This window comes from Ailuropoda melanoleuca, chromosome 18, assembly GCF_002007445.2.
Source record: "Ailuropoda melanoleuca isolate Jingjing chromosome 18, ASM200744v2, whole genome shotgun sequence".
Taxonomy (NCBI): domain Eukaryota; kingdom Metazoa; phylum Chordata; class Mammalia; order Carnivora; family Ursidae; genus Ailuropoda; species Ailuropoda melanoleuca.
The window spans coordinates 36,100,951-36,116,755 of NC_048235.1; the positions used below are offsets into that span (position 1 = coordinate 36,100,951).

The 15,805-nt window shown below is 41.2% G+C and overlaps 1 protein-coding gene across 12 annotated transcripts in view; it reads right to left on the reverse strand.

Annotated features, from left to right (window-relative positions):
- Positions 1-537: 537 nt before the first annotated feature.
- The window catches only part of UNC5D (unc-5 netrin receptor D), a 567,635-nt gene continuing 552,367 nt past the window's right edge, over positions 538-15,805 (reverse strand). For all 12 annotated transcript variants that reach the window (XM_034647536.1, XM_034647537.1, XM_034647535.1 and 9 more), the window contains one exon: positions 538-7,269. In XM_034647536.1, the coding sequence (XP_034503427.1) occupies positions 7,065-7,269 (205 nt within the window). In that variant the 3' untranslated portion in view covers positions 538-7,064. The remainder of the gene's footprint in view (positions 7,270-15,805) is intronic.

The following is a 15,805-nucleotide window of genomic DNA, read 5'->3' on the forward strand; positions in this document are numbered from 1 at the left end:
CTCTCCCACTCCCCCTGCTTGTGTTCCCTCTCTCGCTGGCTGTCTCTCTGTCACATAAATAAGTAAAATCTTTAAAAACAAACAAACAAACAAACAGATTTAGTCAGTGAAGCTATATCTGAAATGCACAACATTGTACTTCTTTTTGTAACACCTTTCCCGTGGAGAAGCAGAAAATTTCTATAGTGTCTGTGAAAAAGTAACCCAAGCATTTTGAGGACTAAGGTGAATGGTCTCCCAATTATGGTGTGGTCGGGATTCTCTCACAGTTTGTAACAACCTGCTAAGGGTAGTTGTGTATGCGGGCACAGTGGCTGGGTTGAGAACAGTAGGAGATGATCTCATCTTTGTTGCCAGTAGCCTCATGGTGTCTCATTCTTGAGGCCACAGGGAGAAATTAGGTTCAGTACGTTAATAGGTATTTGGAAACTGTCCTCCCTGTGGTGGGAATTTCAGCTCCTGCTAGGATGTGGCAGGAAGTGTACAGAGGGGCTCCTCCTTGGGATTTCAAATTTCCACTCATGGAGTATCCTAAAATGTCAATAAAAGACTCTTTATTCATAAATAACTGATATGCAGTAATTTACGTCTGTACATTTATCTTGAAAAGTCTGTAACCATCCAGTTTTGTTTTTTTGTTGTTTTTTGTTTTTTTGGTTTTTTTTGTTTTTTTGCAAACTCTACATAAAACATCCAAACGGTCCATTTTGTTCAGTACAATATAACACAGCTGTTTGGCATTACCAAATATATATGTATATATATTTATAGATATGTACATGTGCTGAAAAAGAAGCCAGTGCAGCCTTTTCTAAGAAGTCCATCCAAGTATTTACTATACAACATTCAGAATTTACATTGATAATACAAGGCACAAAAAGTGTGGTATGAAGCCAAGGCCATGCTTTATTCAAACTCTCCTCTGGCTTGCTCCCTCCTTCAGCTTCATGTCAAATTAAGTGTTCAGTTCTGCTTTTTTTTTTTTTTTCTTTTTTTCCGGCTTTGAACACATCAAATAAAAGTCGAGAGTGGTATGGGTTGGAGATATGAATCACGAAAAAACCACCCCCCCCCACGCACCTTCCCAAAATAAACAGAACAAAATGAAATCTGTTTTAAAATTCTTCCGCACAGAAATGGAGGTAAACAATTACTCAGATCTTTTGAGTTCGGGTCAGGAGAATAAGCCAGTTTTCCTGTAACTGCTTATATTCACGCTATTTCTAGGGCGACACGGACTGTATCAATTATGCGTACCAATTAGAAACACGTCTGAAGAATGAGAAATTTAAAATCCATCTTGATTCCAATTTGGAAAAGGAGAAAATTGTTTTCCTGACCAGAAAATTCGCACACTGAGTTGTTGTTTTTTTTTTTTTTTCACCTTCTTATAGAGACGTGTTGAATGGGAAGGACCTTCATAATCTAGGCTGGGCCATAGAGAGTGTTTCTGATTGACATTTTTAAGCTACACTCTGATGAGGCTTAGATCAGAGCTTCCTGCTAAGGGGTGATCTTACTTCAGTCTCACCAGGGCTCCTAACGGAAGGATTTTGGAATTACTAGATGTATTTCTGATTGTAATGGGTGTCATAAGGCAAGATATTCTGCTTACAAATTCCCTTAAAATATCATCTTCCCATGATTCGACAGAACCATAGTTAAATCTCTACCTCCCGCATCTCTTTAATTTTAAGGGACTTGTAGAATTTATCCCGTTTTGGAATTTGTATGTAAATAATGCTTGCAATAGTGAAATACTCTTTGGGGTTAGCAAGATTGGAGGCAAAAGGACATTTTTGTCATAATCATGCCTTTTGTAAAAGTACTTGACACACTTTTCCACTCATGCAGAGGGTTACATTGCCACATTTCGTGATCCATTTTATAATTCAAGGCTGTACCTTTTTGGAAAAGAGGATGTAGCCTCTGCCCAACTCAGTCTTAGGGGTTGTGGGGGGGAGGATATTCTTAAGCTTAGGCCTAAACATGAAGCTTACTGCCTTTTTAATCTTTGGGTTCAGATGGAGGGTGGCACTGAGACATGAAGCTCGCAGTCACCGTCTTAGGCCCACCTTGTGAGGACATTCCAAAATCCGTGATCTTCACAGCAAAAGGAAAAAAGCAAAGTAGCTGCTTCAAACACCACAATTATTCTATGTGAGTTAAATTTCCTACTTCAGATCACAGTACTACACACTAGTGACTAACGGCCAGGTCTAATTTCCATCCCCTTTTTATCTTTTGAAAAAACACAGCACACAAATTGCCTTTTTTTTTTTTTTTCTCGCTTTTTGCTGACGACCCTGGAGTGGGGATGTGAGGAGTCCGTGATAGACGCTGGCTCTCCTAGAATTGCTTTTGCAAAGAACACCACATGCTGTCAATACAGCCAAACAGCTTTATAACTGCAGCTTCTGAAAGAGTATGGAGAGTAAAAACACAAAATATGTAACACATCTAAGATTAGCAACATTTTCACTTTGTGACATTTGACAAAATACATTTTTGCTTGGAGTTCAGGAAAATTCTATGCAGACAGAACAGTGGAAGCTGCGGAAGAGGGTGGCCGTTCAGCTTTTGGCTAAAGCATTGTTTTTTCAAATACAGCACTATGGCAGCTAACACCGAAGAGCTAAGAACATTTTGTCACTACCTGTAGGACAACATTTGCTCTCCCATTTGCTGTGGACGTGACCCCCTAGTCCAGTCAATGGGAGGTGCCAGGATTCAGAACTCTGCAATGTTTCATGAGGAAAGGTAATGGAAATGGGCCACACGATGGACCATAAGAAGCATGTTTTCCAGCTCCTTCCGGTTCCTGAGACCTTCACAGATCTGGGACAAAGACCTCTGAGGGAACGTCACCTTCCCCACGTCTGCTAGTTAGTATTCCACACCTTTACAGAAGGACTAAGAAGTTGCAGCGAAAATGGCAGAAAGGAAAAACAAGCACATGAAAAGGTCTTCTAACATTTTGAAATCCACAAGTCAATTTTGCCAGAAGTTTGGCAAGTGGAGAATACGATCTAAACCAATTACAGATGGTCCCCGACTTAGGGCGGTTCGACTGACAACTTTCTGACGTTACGATGGTACGAAGGTGACAGGCGTTCAGGAGAAACTGTACTAGCAATTCTGAATCTAGATCTTTTCCTGGGCTAGCGATACCTGGGCTGACCTTCTCATGACGCTGGCTGGGCAGGGGGCAGCCACGGCCCCTCCTCCCCCACCATCAGGCACAACGTCACAAGGGTAAAAACCAATACACTGGCAACCGTTCTGTTGTTCACGTTCAGTACAGTATTCGAATCATTACATGAGATTTTCAATACTTCATCATAAACTAGGCTTTGTGTTAGATGATTTTGCCCAACTGGAGGCTCATGTCCGTGGCCTGAGCACGTTTGAGTTAGGCTAGGCTAAGCTCTGGTGTTGGGCATATTAGACATGGTAAGTGTATTTTCGACTTAGGATATTTTCAACTTATGATGGGTTTATGGGAACATGACCCCATCATAAGTCAAGGAAGATCTGTATACCATTTTCATATTCCACCTTTGCTTATCAATTGTGATGTTGAACATTCTTCTCAAGGAAAAGAGATGCAATACATTCCAGAACTTTTCATCCAAAGAGAACCCTGTTTCCGTCATCTGACTTAATAACCCCTCTCAAAGTCAACTGAAAGAAAAACATAGGGACCATGGCACTGGAGAACACCTGCAGCTGGAGATAAAAATAATAAAAAGAGAGAAAATTTCCCCTCTTTAAAAAGAATTGTGTCAATTCCTATTCATCTCTTACAAAAAGGCCAATAAAATTTTTGTGGGAGTACATCTGAGTTTTACGAGACTCTCTGCACCGGTAAATGAAGTTTGCATTTAAATCTGCAGAGTGAGCTTCCTTTCGGCTTAAAGGATTTTAATGTAAACCAGTAAGACTGCACAAGTAATGTTGTAAAAACTGTAAATTAGCTTTATGATGTGGTGGCAGTCTGGTACAGCTGCGAAATGCACCATTTTGGTGGCATAATTTGAAGTCCTGTTTAAAGCATGACCGTTAGACTTAAATGCCTTTGAGGACTGAAAGATTTGGCAGTAAGTGGGATATTTTGTAAAAAAAACAAAACAAAAAACAACCCTCTTTAAGTAACCTACCAAGTATTACAGCCCACTTTCAATGTCTTGCTTCCTTTTATACTAGGACAAGAAGACTTCTAAGGTAAACACTTGTACTGAGAAGCAAATCTCTTTCTAGAGGGGCATTTGTGTTGGAATGGGAAAACATTAAAATGGAACAAGGGTTTAGGTCCTAGCGAGTCACCAAAGGTTCAAGTGTCAGTGAAGTCTATCTGATCTGTGATTTCCACTGCTCCCTGACACCCCTACCCCCCAACCGTATCTGTACATCTCACAAACATGGGTTCTCTTTGGAATTCTATTGAAATACGGTCTTGACATGCAACGGCCACAGAATTTCATACATTTCTGTAGAACTCCATGTAGAATTCTAGCAGAAATAAGTAAGAGAAATGAAAAGAGGGAGCAAAATGGATGGAAAGTGGATTTGAACCTTAGGCTGAAGTCAGAGGTGAATCCTATTAATTTGCTTCCTTTGTTGTTCAATATGGTACGATGCCCACATGCATTTACAAAAACCCAGCTCAAAAAAAAAAAAAAAAAAAAAGTCCACGGAAGGAAATTCTAGATGTTGAGGGATTGATGGTAATCTCTTATCTTAAAATAATCTAGATTCTAGGGAAAAAATTAAAATATTCCATTTAAAATATAAAAAAAATGTATCAGATCTAAAAAGGATCTGCGTGGATTCACGGAATATATTACGCAATGATAAGGCCAATTAGAAGGGAAGAGGAAAAAAGGGTAGGATGGTTTTAAAACAAAAATCCAAGATGGAAACTGACAAAAGTGCTCTATAATGTTTCTACAAGTTATTATTAAGCAGTCAATCCACATGCTGTCTGTATATCACCGGGCCAATCAACTGTCTAGTTTATTTTGGGTGACTAACCATATGCTTCAACTCCTTGCTCTTCCAGAAGTGTTATCAAGGGTGTCAGATGATTTACCCTCTCATGCCTTCTCTTCCTTATTCCCCAGAAGGAATAAACAAGTAGAGACGTTAGCAAAAGAAGTCTTTTCCTGATCTAGAGTGATCTAAAGATGGTATTTTGAAAATGTGCTCAGCAGTTCTAAGAGGATCTGTTTGTTCTATATAATATGCCTTTGGTTCCTGAGAAAAGCAAGATGCTTTTGAATTTCATGTAGCAAAGCCTTCCATCCAATACAGGGGACCATATATACCACACGTTAGAGAAAATGGCTAACACATTCAGGAGTTCTTAATGCCTTACCCATGGTATCATAAATTCCACCTATTTCTAGGTCTTTTTTACTTTGGTGGAGACTTACATTTATTTTTAAACAGGACTTACAAACACATTTTTTAAAAAAATTGACCATATCCCCATTGCCAAGTACTCCCCAACTCCGCCATCCCTGACTATATTTTATTCTAATGTAGCCCACCTCTAAGTAGCTGCTCGGCCTTGTAGTTAATCTAGGTCCTCGACCTTGCTTGTCCTGATTGTGCACAGCTAATTAAAATATCCACTGGAAGATGAGGAACAGATCTGTTCATCTTTAGTCTATCAGGACATCTTGTCAAAAATGATTTAATAGGATAAAAGATGGACTAAAATGTTAAGATGGGGTTCACGAATTCTCTGTGGACTTCAGTTCTCCACAATATCATTGCCTTTTTTAAAAAATAGAATCTTAAAGCAATAGTCCTATGTTCATGGTCCTGTAGAGAAAGCATACTGGGCGAGGTTGAGTAATCAGAGCTTGAAAGCTTCCTGAACAATCCATGTGTTTCTGCGACGCTGTGGTAGACCTATTCCTCACATCTATTTACTCCTATCATTTAGACCAAAGACTGTCTGCTAATTTTCCAAGAGGCAAAAGGAGGATGCCCTATAGCCCTACGGAGAGATTTTGTGATAACATAGTACCAAGAGGCTAGAAAGTTTTAAGAACCTGAATTGAAGAGTACAGCAGAACCCCTCATCCCCTTACAACGTTTAGAGACTGGGTCAATCCCTCCAACCTAGAATTACAGCTTATCTGAGCCCTGTGGCAACTGCAGCCCCTATCTTTCCCTGGGCTTGATTTGACCACCCCCTTCCAAACACACGTCGAGCTATGTTCTAATTGCACTCTGCAATTCGAGTGGTTTAGCTGGGAACAGAGGGTTCTGTTTTGTCAAATTACAAAAAGTAAATTTCCATATTGAGAAGTTTAATTATGCTCTGAAACCGGGTAAGGAAGGGGGATAAAGAAGGTGGGTAGATTTGTCTCAGGGAGAAAATGAAGGTGGCGTACACGGCAAGAACCAGTTTGTGGTCCATCTTACCTTCTCCTCTCGTTTCCGTGAAGTGGCTAGGAGAAATGGGGAATCGGTGCTGGTGTGATGGACTCGGAGTCTAGATTCTAAACGCTCTCCTTGACATTACCAAAGTCCTACAAATGGGTTGGCAACCCCGTCTCCCTTCGCAAAGCCGGTTTTACAGTGATTGCTGACATCACGGATGCCAGTTGGTAGACAAAGCTGACAATCTGGTACCAGGATCAGCTGGCCCTTTGGGGCACCTCATTAAAAACCTGTTTCAAAACATGCACGATTCAAGCTCTGTCTTCCTGGCTTAATCGTAGCTCATCTTCCCCCCCCCCCCAGTTACTTTTCTCTAGCTACGCCCTCGCTTTTATCCTCCCCACTCCAAAGCTGAGAAAGTTCATCAAGTGTTAACCCGAGTGTGGATTCAGACGAGACAGCAGAGCCTTCTTATATTTAAGAGAGCTTTTCCTTTTCCCTATGAACATATCATACCTATATAAAATTCAGTTTCTGCAACCAGGGATTCGCACTGATTGTAAATGAAGGCTGAATTTTCCAAATGCCACTGGGCAGAAAGCTGCCTCTTTCCCATTTAAAGCAAACGTCCCGAAGCTGGCCGTCACTGTATCGTGAGCGATCGCGGACTAGAGTCCGTTTTGCCTGCTGTAGTTGAAGTCGGCTTCATCGAGCTGGGATTCCGTAATGTTTGAGAGTTTCGTGTGTGTCCTCCCGATCTCTTCAAGGGCACAGGCCAGGGAGTCAAGGTTACCATCGTGCTGATGACGAGCTTCCCACAGGTTCAGAATGACAGCAGATGGACTACTTTGTGTAGCAAAATAAGACAAATTCCTAGACAGATGGATTTAAAGAAACAAAGAATAACAAAAATGAAAACAGAAATAAAGGAACAAATAAAGATCATTTTAAGGGAATTAAAAATGAATTGCAATGGATATCATAGTAGGAAGAGGAGGTTAATGGGAGCTAGTTACAGGTCTTGTAACTGTAACAAGTATCCTAGTAATTACAAATGTCCTTCTGATCTCTCACACTAGGGCATTTATTTGTGACTTTTCCCTTTATGTTGTTGCTTTCTTTTTGGCACACTCAGTCTTCCTTTGCCCTTTGAGCCATTAATGCTGGCTTAGGTGATATTTTGTTTCTTGCTTTCATTCAATCTATTCTCTCCACTTGGAATACCCACTTCCTCTCTTTACCCTCTGTTTCTCAAGATCTTACACTCCTGTAATGCCTGGTTCAATTCTCCTCTACTCTGCTCAAAATGCTTTATGTCCTCCCTGAATGTTTTCTATTGCTGTGCTTAAATTTTCATATGAAAAAACTGCTTATATATTTCATGGGAATTTTGCCCACCCAGCATGATTACAGACACCTGACGGGAAAGGATCATCGCTAATAATCTTCTGATTTTGCAACAGTCCTTATCCGAATACTATGACACGTGTTTATTCAATACCCATTGTCTTGAGTAATGGATTGCTATGAGCCTTTTTCAGATGATACGGGATCTTTGGTGAAAACAAACGGTAGCCTTTTGGTCAATGACTTTGCTATGATGAAGATTAAGATAACACAAAAGATTAAAGGTCACGGTTTTTCATAGGCACTTTTACAGCAGGGATAGAAATGTCACCTTTGGTGAAATTTTGAAAAGTTGAAAAGATTTTTGAGAGTCAACCAAGAATTGCCTATTTTGGGGATGGCACTATTCTTCCTCACCACGTTCAGCACACAATCACTAAGCAGACTCATGTAACAAAGAGCACTTAGAAGAGAAGACAAGCTTTTAAGGGCACATTACCATTTACAAGCACACACACATACAATAAGTTTGAGTGAATAAAGTGCTATTTTATTCAAAGGTCTCAAGGGACTGCTTAAAGCTACTTGGTTGCCAAGTAGCATAAATATCAGGGAACCATATATACTTTCTACTCTATCCAAATCTAATTGGGAGCGGGAGAAGGCCAGCTTAAAAATGTTCTTTCTGGTTTCTTTCATCTTTTTCCTTATTCCCCCCACCCCTTCCCTGCATTTGGAATCAAATACAGTTATTTATTTCTACACTAATGGAAATGGCAAATCAAACCTTGCTTGGGCAATTGAAGGGATCCTAGTTGTGTTGATTTAAGAACTTTGTGTTGAATGCTGTCCCTTCTTCCTGGTCATGGGGCCAATGTTTGTAGAGAGAGCTGCTATGCTTCTGGGTCTGTTCAGTCACTTGATACCCTCTTCCCAGCATTCAGGCAGAACACAGGCTGAAGCAGTAGCTGAGAAAGAGGCAAACTGAGAGACTAGGTGTGAGTGAACTCTGGGTGGGCTGTGTGACCATCTCTTTCTATGCCCTTTTTGAGAATTAAGACCAAAAACATACATTTGTTCCTGGAATGGGTAAATATTTATGCTCTCTAATGTTGTTTCAAAAAGAAAAAGACAACAAGCAAAACAAAAGCACAGATTTCTCATCATTCTATTGAGGATTTATATTTTGTATTTTCCCTTGAACAACAAGGGACTAGTGTCCTGTGGGAATAAGCAGAATCCTTGTGATCTTATTAACCCCCAAACTAGGCTTTATTCTATAGCAGGGTTTGACAAATATTTCTATGAAGACCAGCTAGTAAATACTTTTGCCTTTGGGATCTTAAAGCAGCTACCCAACTTTGCTATGGTAGTGTGAAAGCAGCCATAGAGGATACATGTGAATGAGAGTGGCTGTGTTGCAATAAAACTTTATTGAGACACACTGAAATTTGAACATCCTACAGTTGTCACATCACACAATATTCCTCTTCGTTTGTGTATTTATTATTTTCCTGACCATTTAAGAAACCTAAAACTATTCTAGCTTCTGGGCTAAAGAAAAGCAGGTGGTGGGCCAGATTTGGCTTTTAGGCCATAGTGCTGATCCCTGTCCTATGCTGTCTTACAACCCAAGCTCGATTTCCAGAGGAGCTAACTATTTGAGTGAAGATTAGACTGAACTTTTTGTTTTTTGTTGCCTTTGAAAATAAGTACCCAGAGGACTAAAGTTGCTGAATCCACAAGTCACATATCCTGATTCAAGCACTTGGACAGCTTCATCCTCAATAAGTGTTCAGGGATCGCTGACATTTCAAGACAGGACAGGAAGACCCCGGCATAAAAATGCAATTAATAAAACTCAGGGAGAGGCATACAGAATATGTTTTGGAGTCCGGGATGAGTCTTTGTCCCAACAGAATATTAGAAGTTTTCATGAATCCGTGGTGGGGGTGGGAAGGAGTGTGTGTGTGGTTTTTTTTTTTTTTTTCCTAGATTTTATTTATTTGACACAGAGAGATAGTAATGGAGAGAGCACAAGCCAGGGGAGCAGTAGGCAGAGGGAGAGGGAGAAGCAGTCTCCAGGATGAGCAAGGAGCCAGGGGAGGGGCTTAATGCCAGAACCCTGGGATCATGACCTGAGCCAAAGGCAGCCACTTAACCGACTAAGCCACCCAGGCACCCAGAGGAAGGTGTTCTAAGTACACCTGCCTGGAGGAAGAGGAGCGGGGCTAGCGAAGGGCTCCTTCCAGCCATTTGGTTATCAGAAGTCCTGCCAACGTCCTGATTTGTAGAATAGGCACCCAGGGCTACAGCAAACTAAGTGATCAAAAGAGGTAGAAATAGGACTCTCACTTGGCACAGGTCTCTGAACATATTGTCACGAGTGAAGTGTGCTCCCCAAAGCATGGCTCGGATTTATCCTCTAGACAAGCACATTCATCAAACACACAAATCTCAAATTCCACTTAATTTTAGTTGATACGTACAAGAACATAATCAGTCTTATTAAAAATGATTCAGTTAGCTTTGTGATTAAACAGACCTATTAAATTACCTTCACCTGTCTACACCAGAATAATCAGTATATAAAAGACCCTAAAATCCTAACGCAATAGGCTATTCCTCCAAGATAGCTGGATTATTTTAACCGTTTACATGTGTGCAAATGCACGGATTTTTGCTTTGTTTTGAAAATTGGTATACTATGCCTCTGTTAGGTGGTTTCCATACTGCCCTTTTGAAATTATTCTGATCCCAATCTATGTGACCCATTTCTCTTCATAATGGTGGTGCATGTGGACACGAGCAGGTAAATGTACACACAGTCCAGGGAATATTGTTAATACTAGAGAACAGAATTCATAGTAATAGTTGGTATTGAGCAGTTTTCTGGGTGTCTTTATTTTTTTTGACGAAACCAGAACATTTAGCAAAAGTAGCAGTCTTGAAGTTTAGGTGGATGCCTCAAAATGAAACTTAATTTTTTTCTTTCTCTTTGAAACACATTTAAGGAACTGAATGTTTATGGTGCTGGTCTTAGATGCTTCAAATTGCTATTTTTTTTTTTTTTTTATGCTCTGAACTTCTGTCATAGCCTTTTAGGATTCTCATAGACTAGAGTTATTTTGAAAAAATAAGATTTCTTTTTTTGTGGTGTCTTAAAGTTGCTACATATCATGCAGGTAAGATTACTCTTAAATTTTAGGAATTTACTTTAGAATCCTTCTAGGTCTTCAGGTCAATTTATTTGTCCTAAGCTTTGTAGATTCAATGACTTTTATCTTTTCCTTTGGAACTCCCACTAAAAGAGAAAACTACAAAAAAACACATGTAAGACAGCTGGACAGATTTATCCATGTAAGTTTATTGAGTAGTAATGGTTTATTAAATTTAATTTTGTTTTGTTGAGCCTGCATGCCTTCTATTCATTGGAGTTCCGGGCTGGGGTAGGGGGTGGGGGAAGGATGGCTTTTTTAATCACCATGATTAATTTCCTCTTTTTGAGACTTTTTTATCCCCATCCCTTATCCTCAATTAAAATCCCATGCTTGAGGTAGGACAGAATTGGGAGCACGAATATTTACCTTCGTGATTTCACTAGCTAGACACAGGCCAATCTAAAACAGTGTATTACGGTCCAAAACCAAATTTTTACGCAGAATCCCAGTTTTCAAAATATATCTTCAAATTAAGGACCACGTTAAACGAATAATGGAAATTAGGTTAAAATTTGAGGGTTTCTGGAAATAATAACTCTGCCTGTTTCCACTTTTGGATGCAAAGAGGAGGAAAGAATTAAGGGCCCATGATAAAATTCTGCCCTCTGATGTCTTTATATCCTATTATAACATGGGCTGGTTTTCCCAAATGGAAAAGTGGCTGGGTGTCCCTTTGGTGTGAATTTAGTGATACCACCTTTTCTTAAGTACTTGAAAGGGTGTTCAAATGTAAATATCTTCAGGAATAGTAACATGTAAACTTTCAATCCCTTAACAGGGAGACAAGAGTAATGGGGACAGGCACTCAGCCCTGGGGAAACAGGCTGGAACTCTCCTGAGGGCATACTGCGCTCACACTGGAGTTGGCCTGGCTCACTGTTCTTTGGGTCCAACTGTGTGTGTCCTGGAAGGGTCTCCCTTTCATTCTGAATTCCAGATAACAAACTTTCAGTTTCTAAGAATCCTGCTACCATGGGGGCTGATCTACCTATTTGCAGGCTGTCAGCTCTTCTGGTAACTAGGAGAATGGATTTTCTACTGAAATATAGTTGGGGACCACATTAGAACTGTAGCTTAATGTCATTAGCACAGAAGACCTCCCTTCCCACCCCACCCCCATACCAGGTGCATGCTGTAATTTCATTCAGAATAGAGGATTTCACCCAGGTGGGGGGGGGGGCACTTGCCCCTGGAACATGAGGGCACCGAGTCTGTTTATATTCTACGAACTTGCCATTTACATTGCAGTCAACTGAATTGTTTCAGCCTTTAAAAAGCATATTTTAAAAATATCTTCTTTCCGAGTAGGCTTGTAGTATACAAAGTGAAAGCTAAGTTAAGCTGCCTCTAACAAATCGGGAGCCATGATTTATAGGAACAGTGCATAATCCTACTGCTAGTGCCAGAGGGACTGGGGACAGAGTCCTAATGAAAAAATATTAATATCCCTGCTATCATCCTCATTGTCTCATTTAATGAAAGCCTCGTATGTGACCAAAACCAACCCTCCATATGGTTCTTTCAATGCGGACAGAAGAGAAAAGCCATTCATATTGAACAGCAGTAATTGGACACAACACAAACATTTGTCCCATCCATCAGGCTTCCGTCCCCAAACTTCAACCTCTCTGGATACTCAGCAAACAGCAAAGCAGCTTTCAAGATAAAGCCAAGTCAGCACAGCTTTTTCCAAAGAAGCAGCAAAAGACGGATGCCATAATGGAACCTCTGACTATTGGCTCCTGTGCCTTCAAGAGCAAGGCAGCTGGCAGGGGGGGCCCACAAGGATGGGGGTACAAGCAGTAGAAAACATGGAGTTCCACTCTGTCTTGCCCTAGACAGGTGCAGTCATTGTTTTAGGTCAATGAATGTGGCCATGAGATTCCTCTTAGTTTTTCCTTTTGTCTCTTCTATTATCTGGCTCTGGAAGGGGAATAGCAAGGATTTTTTTTTTTTTCCCCTTTCTTTGTCAAACATTGAAGGACCTGGAGGTCTCAGGGCCACCTGTGAGTTGCCAAAGGAGAACAAGCCCAGTTGTAGACCTTGTTGTCAATGCCCTAAGTTCATTTCTGACAGGGTGAAATTGTCTATGACGATTCGTCATACTGGGAAGTGAAGGGCCATGAAAACTACCAAATCGAGTTTCTAATGTTCTTTGGATTGGGATATATCAAGGAAAAATAGGTCTCATTTAAACTAATTTTCCCACTCCATAACCTTGAGATATTGTAAGCATCCTGAGGGCGAAGGAGAAGGACCAGCATGTGTTCTGAGAGGAGGGACCACTGTGTCAGTGCTGAGTAAGGGAAGCGTGCGATAGTTAGGCTTCTCCCTTTGCCAAATACTCACTAGGTGTTTCAATGAAACCTCGCAAATCACTGAAAAGGAAGTTAATCCCTTAAAGGATACTCTAATGAATTGGGTTGAAATCCTTCCTGTAATTTAATGTTCTCAAATGATGAAAACATCGTATTCAGGCATACTGATGCTGCCAGCCTTTCCAGGTACTGTTTGAGACCGCTCTTCTGAAGGGGATTATTTAGGCTATAAAAGGGGCCTGGGCATGTCCATCTTTCCTGAAAACTCTATTAACATAAAGGAGGAGAGCCTATTATTTCTTTAAGGATCAGCACAAACCCGCCCCTTGCCTAGAAGGAATGCAGTGCCCTTGTCATCAGCCCCTGGGGCTAGCGGGAGCATGGCTTTGGTTCTCTTGGGGGAACATGAAGAAGCTTCTTTTCCGTAGCCCCTTTAGAATGGACACCTGCCACTTGTAAACCGTATACAGCTTGTTCACGGCTACACTTGTCCCACGGCTGCTGCTTCAGCTTTGTATTAGCGGGTAGTTTCAGGAGTCATCGATCTCGGGGGAATGAAGCTTTGCTGTGCTGGGTCCCTCTGGCTTCACTGTAGGGCTCTTCGCATTTCACCCCTGCATAAGCCTCCTGGGCCAGAACCAGAAAATCTGATTTGGGCTTCACCCTATTTTGCCTCCAAGGACCCGTGTAATGCTACCCCCCCCACATATTAACTTTCCTTGGAAGAGTCCTAGAGGTGGCTTTTTTGGAAACGAAGGCCTCACATCCATTTTTATTACTTAAAGGTTAGGATGTGTTTTCTAGCCTCCAGCCTGCAAAAAGCAAGAAAGTGGAGTCTGGTGTCATCATGGTAAACCCCAAACCACAGGAATGAAAACAGCGAGCCTCTGTGGTCACTGCGAGACACCCCTCAAGCAGGCATCCTGTATGGCTTTTGTTCTCCTCTTCCCCCCTCACCCCAAAAGGCAGCTGGCACTGGGGCTGCTCTACTTCTGGTGAATTCTCAACAGTTGTCCCAAGATGGATGAGGACGCTGCCTTGTGACCTTCCTCTGTCCTCTTCCACTGCCCTCTGGTCATTTCACTGGGCCTGTGTATCCAATTAACAGGGTAGACAGAGGGAATGAAAGGATATGACCTCAATATGAGAAGATTCTGTTTCTCATTAGAGGCCCTGGTGGAAAAACTGGTTATACAGCACTGCTGATCAGCCACGAGGTTTGAGAAATTTCATTTACTCCCAATTGCTACACTATCACCCATGAACGTGAACAGGCAAAATGAACTATTTTAACCCTTGACCAACAAGAAATATGTTTTAGTTGACCCTTGAACAATGTGGGGAGTTAGCCCTCCCCCCACTGCACAATCACAAATCCAGTTTCACTTTTGACACTCCCAAAACTTCACTGACACTAGTCCACTGTTGACCGGAAGCCTTATTGCTAACATGAACAGTTGACACATATTTGTGTATCAAATACTATATTCATGTAATGAAGTAGGCAAGAGAAAAGAAATGTTATTAAGAAAAGCATAAGGAAGAGAAAATACATTTATAGTGCTGGACTGTATTTACTGGAAAAAAAAAATCCACGTGTAAATGGACCCGTGCAGTTCAAAGGTTCAACTGTGTTGTTCAAGGTTCAACTGCGTACTGTTATGAAAAACCGTTAATAAGATGTAATTATGTGCTTCTCTCCACTTTGGCACCCTCTCTTCCATCTCGGCTGCTTCCCCTCCGCTCAGACTCCCATGTCTCATGCACTTTATCCAGCAGCTGTTCCCATAGCAACATGGTCAAGCTGGCTATGTTTTCACAAGGGTTTCTGGAATATGAAAATCACGAGGCCTTAAAGAAGAATGAGCTAATGGTAGAATTCCGGGGACTGTGGAAGAGCTGAGAGAAAAGACCAGAATCTTCCTTCATGTGAGCCATGTAAACTGTTTTCCTGGGAGACTAATTTTCAAAATCCTCTGATGCTTATTCCTATCAATTGTATTTATGAGGAAGAAAGTTTTTGAGGTCAGGCAGAGTTAGTGTCCCATGAAAGAGTTCATGTCAAAATTCAGAAAGGACTGAATTTCCCCTAAGTAGAGAGAACCATCTTGGTGGGCTTAACTAGAACTAAAGATACAAAGGGTCCTCATACTACAGAGCGCTATGGAAGTTTAGAGATGGGAGACTACTTTGGGCTGAAGCCGTTGTTTCCAACATTAATCTGTTCAGTCCTTGGCGTTCCCCGCCATCTACTTTCACGTGATCAATTCTTTATTTCTCAGCCCTCCCCACCTACCAATCACATGGGGCCAGGAGCACTGAAGTGGAGGGTTATTGCAGCTGAATTTAGAGAGCGGATGTGCAATCTCAGCTTTGAAATGCAGCAAGTATGGACTCTGAGTAATAGTCAAAGTTTGCTCACAGAATCTATAATTGCAACTGTTGTCGGTGACATTCTTTGCTAGGCTCTGTTGCTCCTTCCGTGCGATCCGTATGCCAGGCAAGTTGCAAGGCCACCTGTGT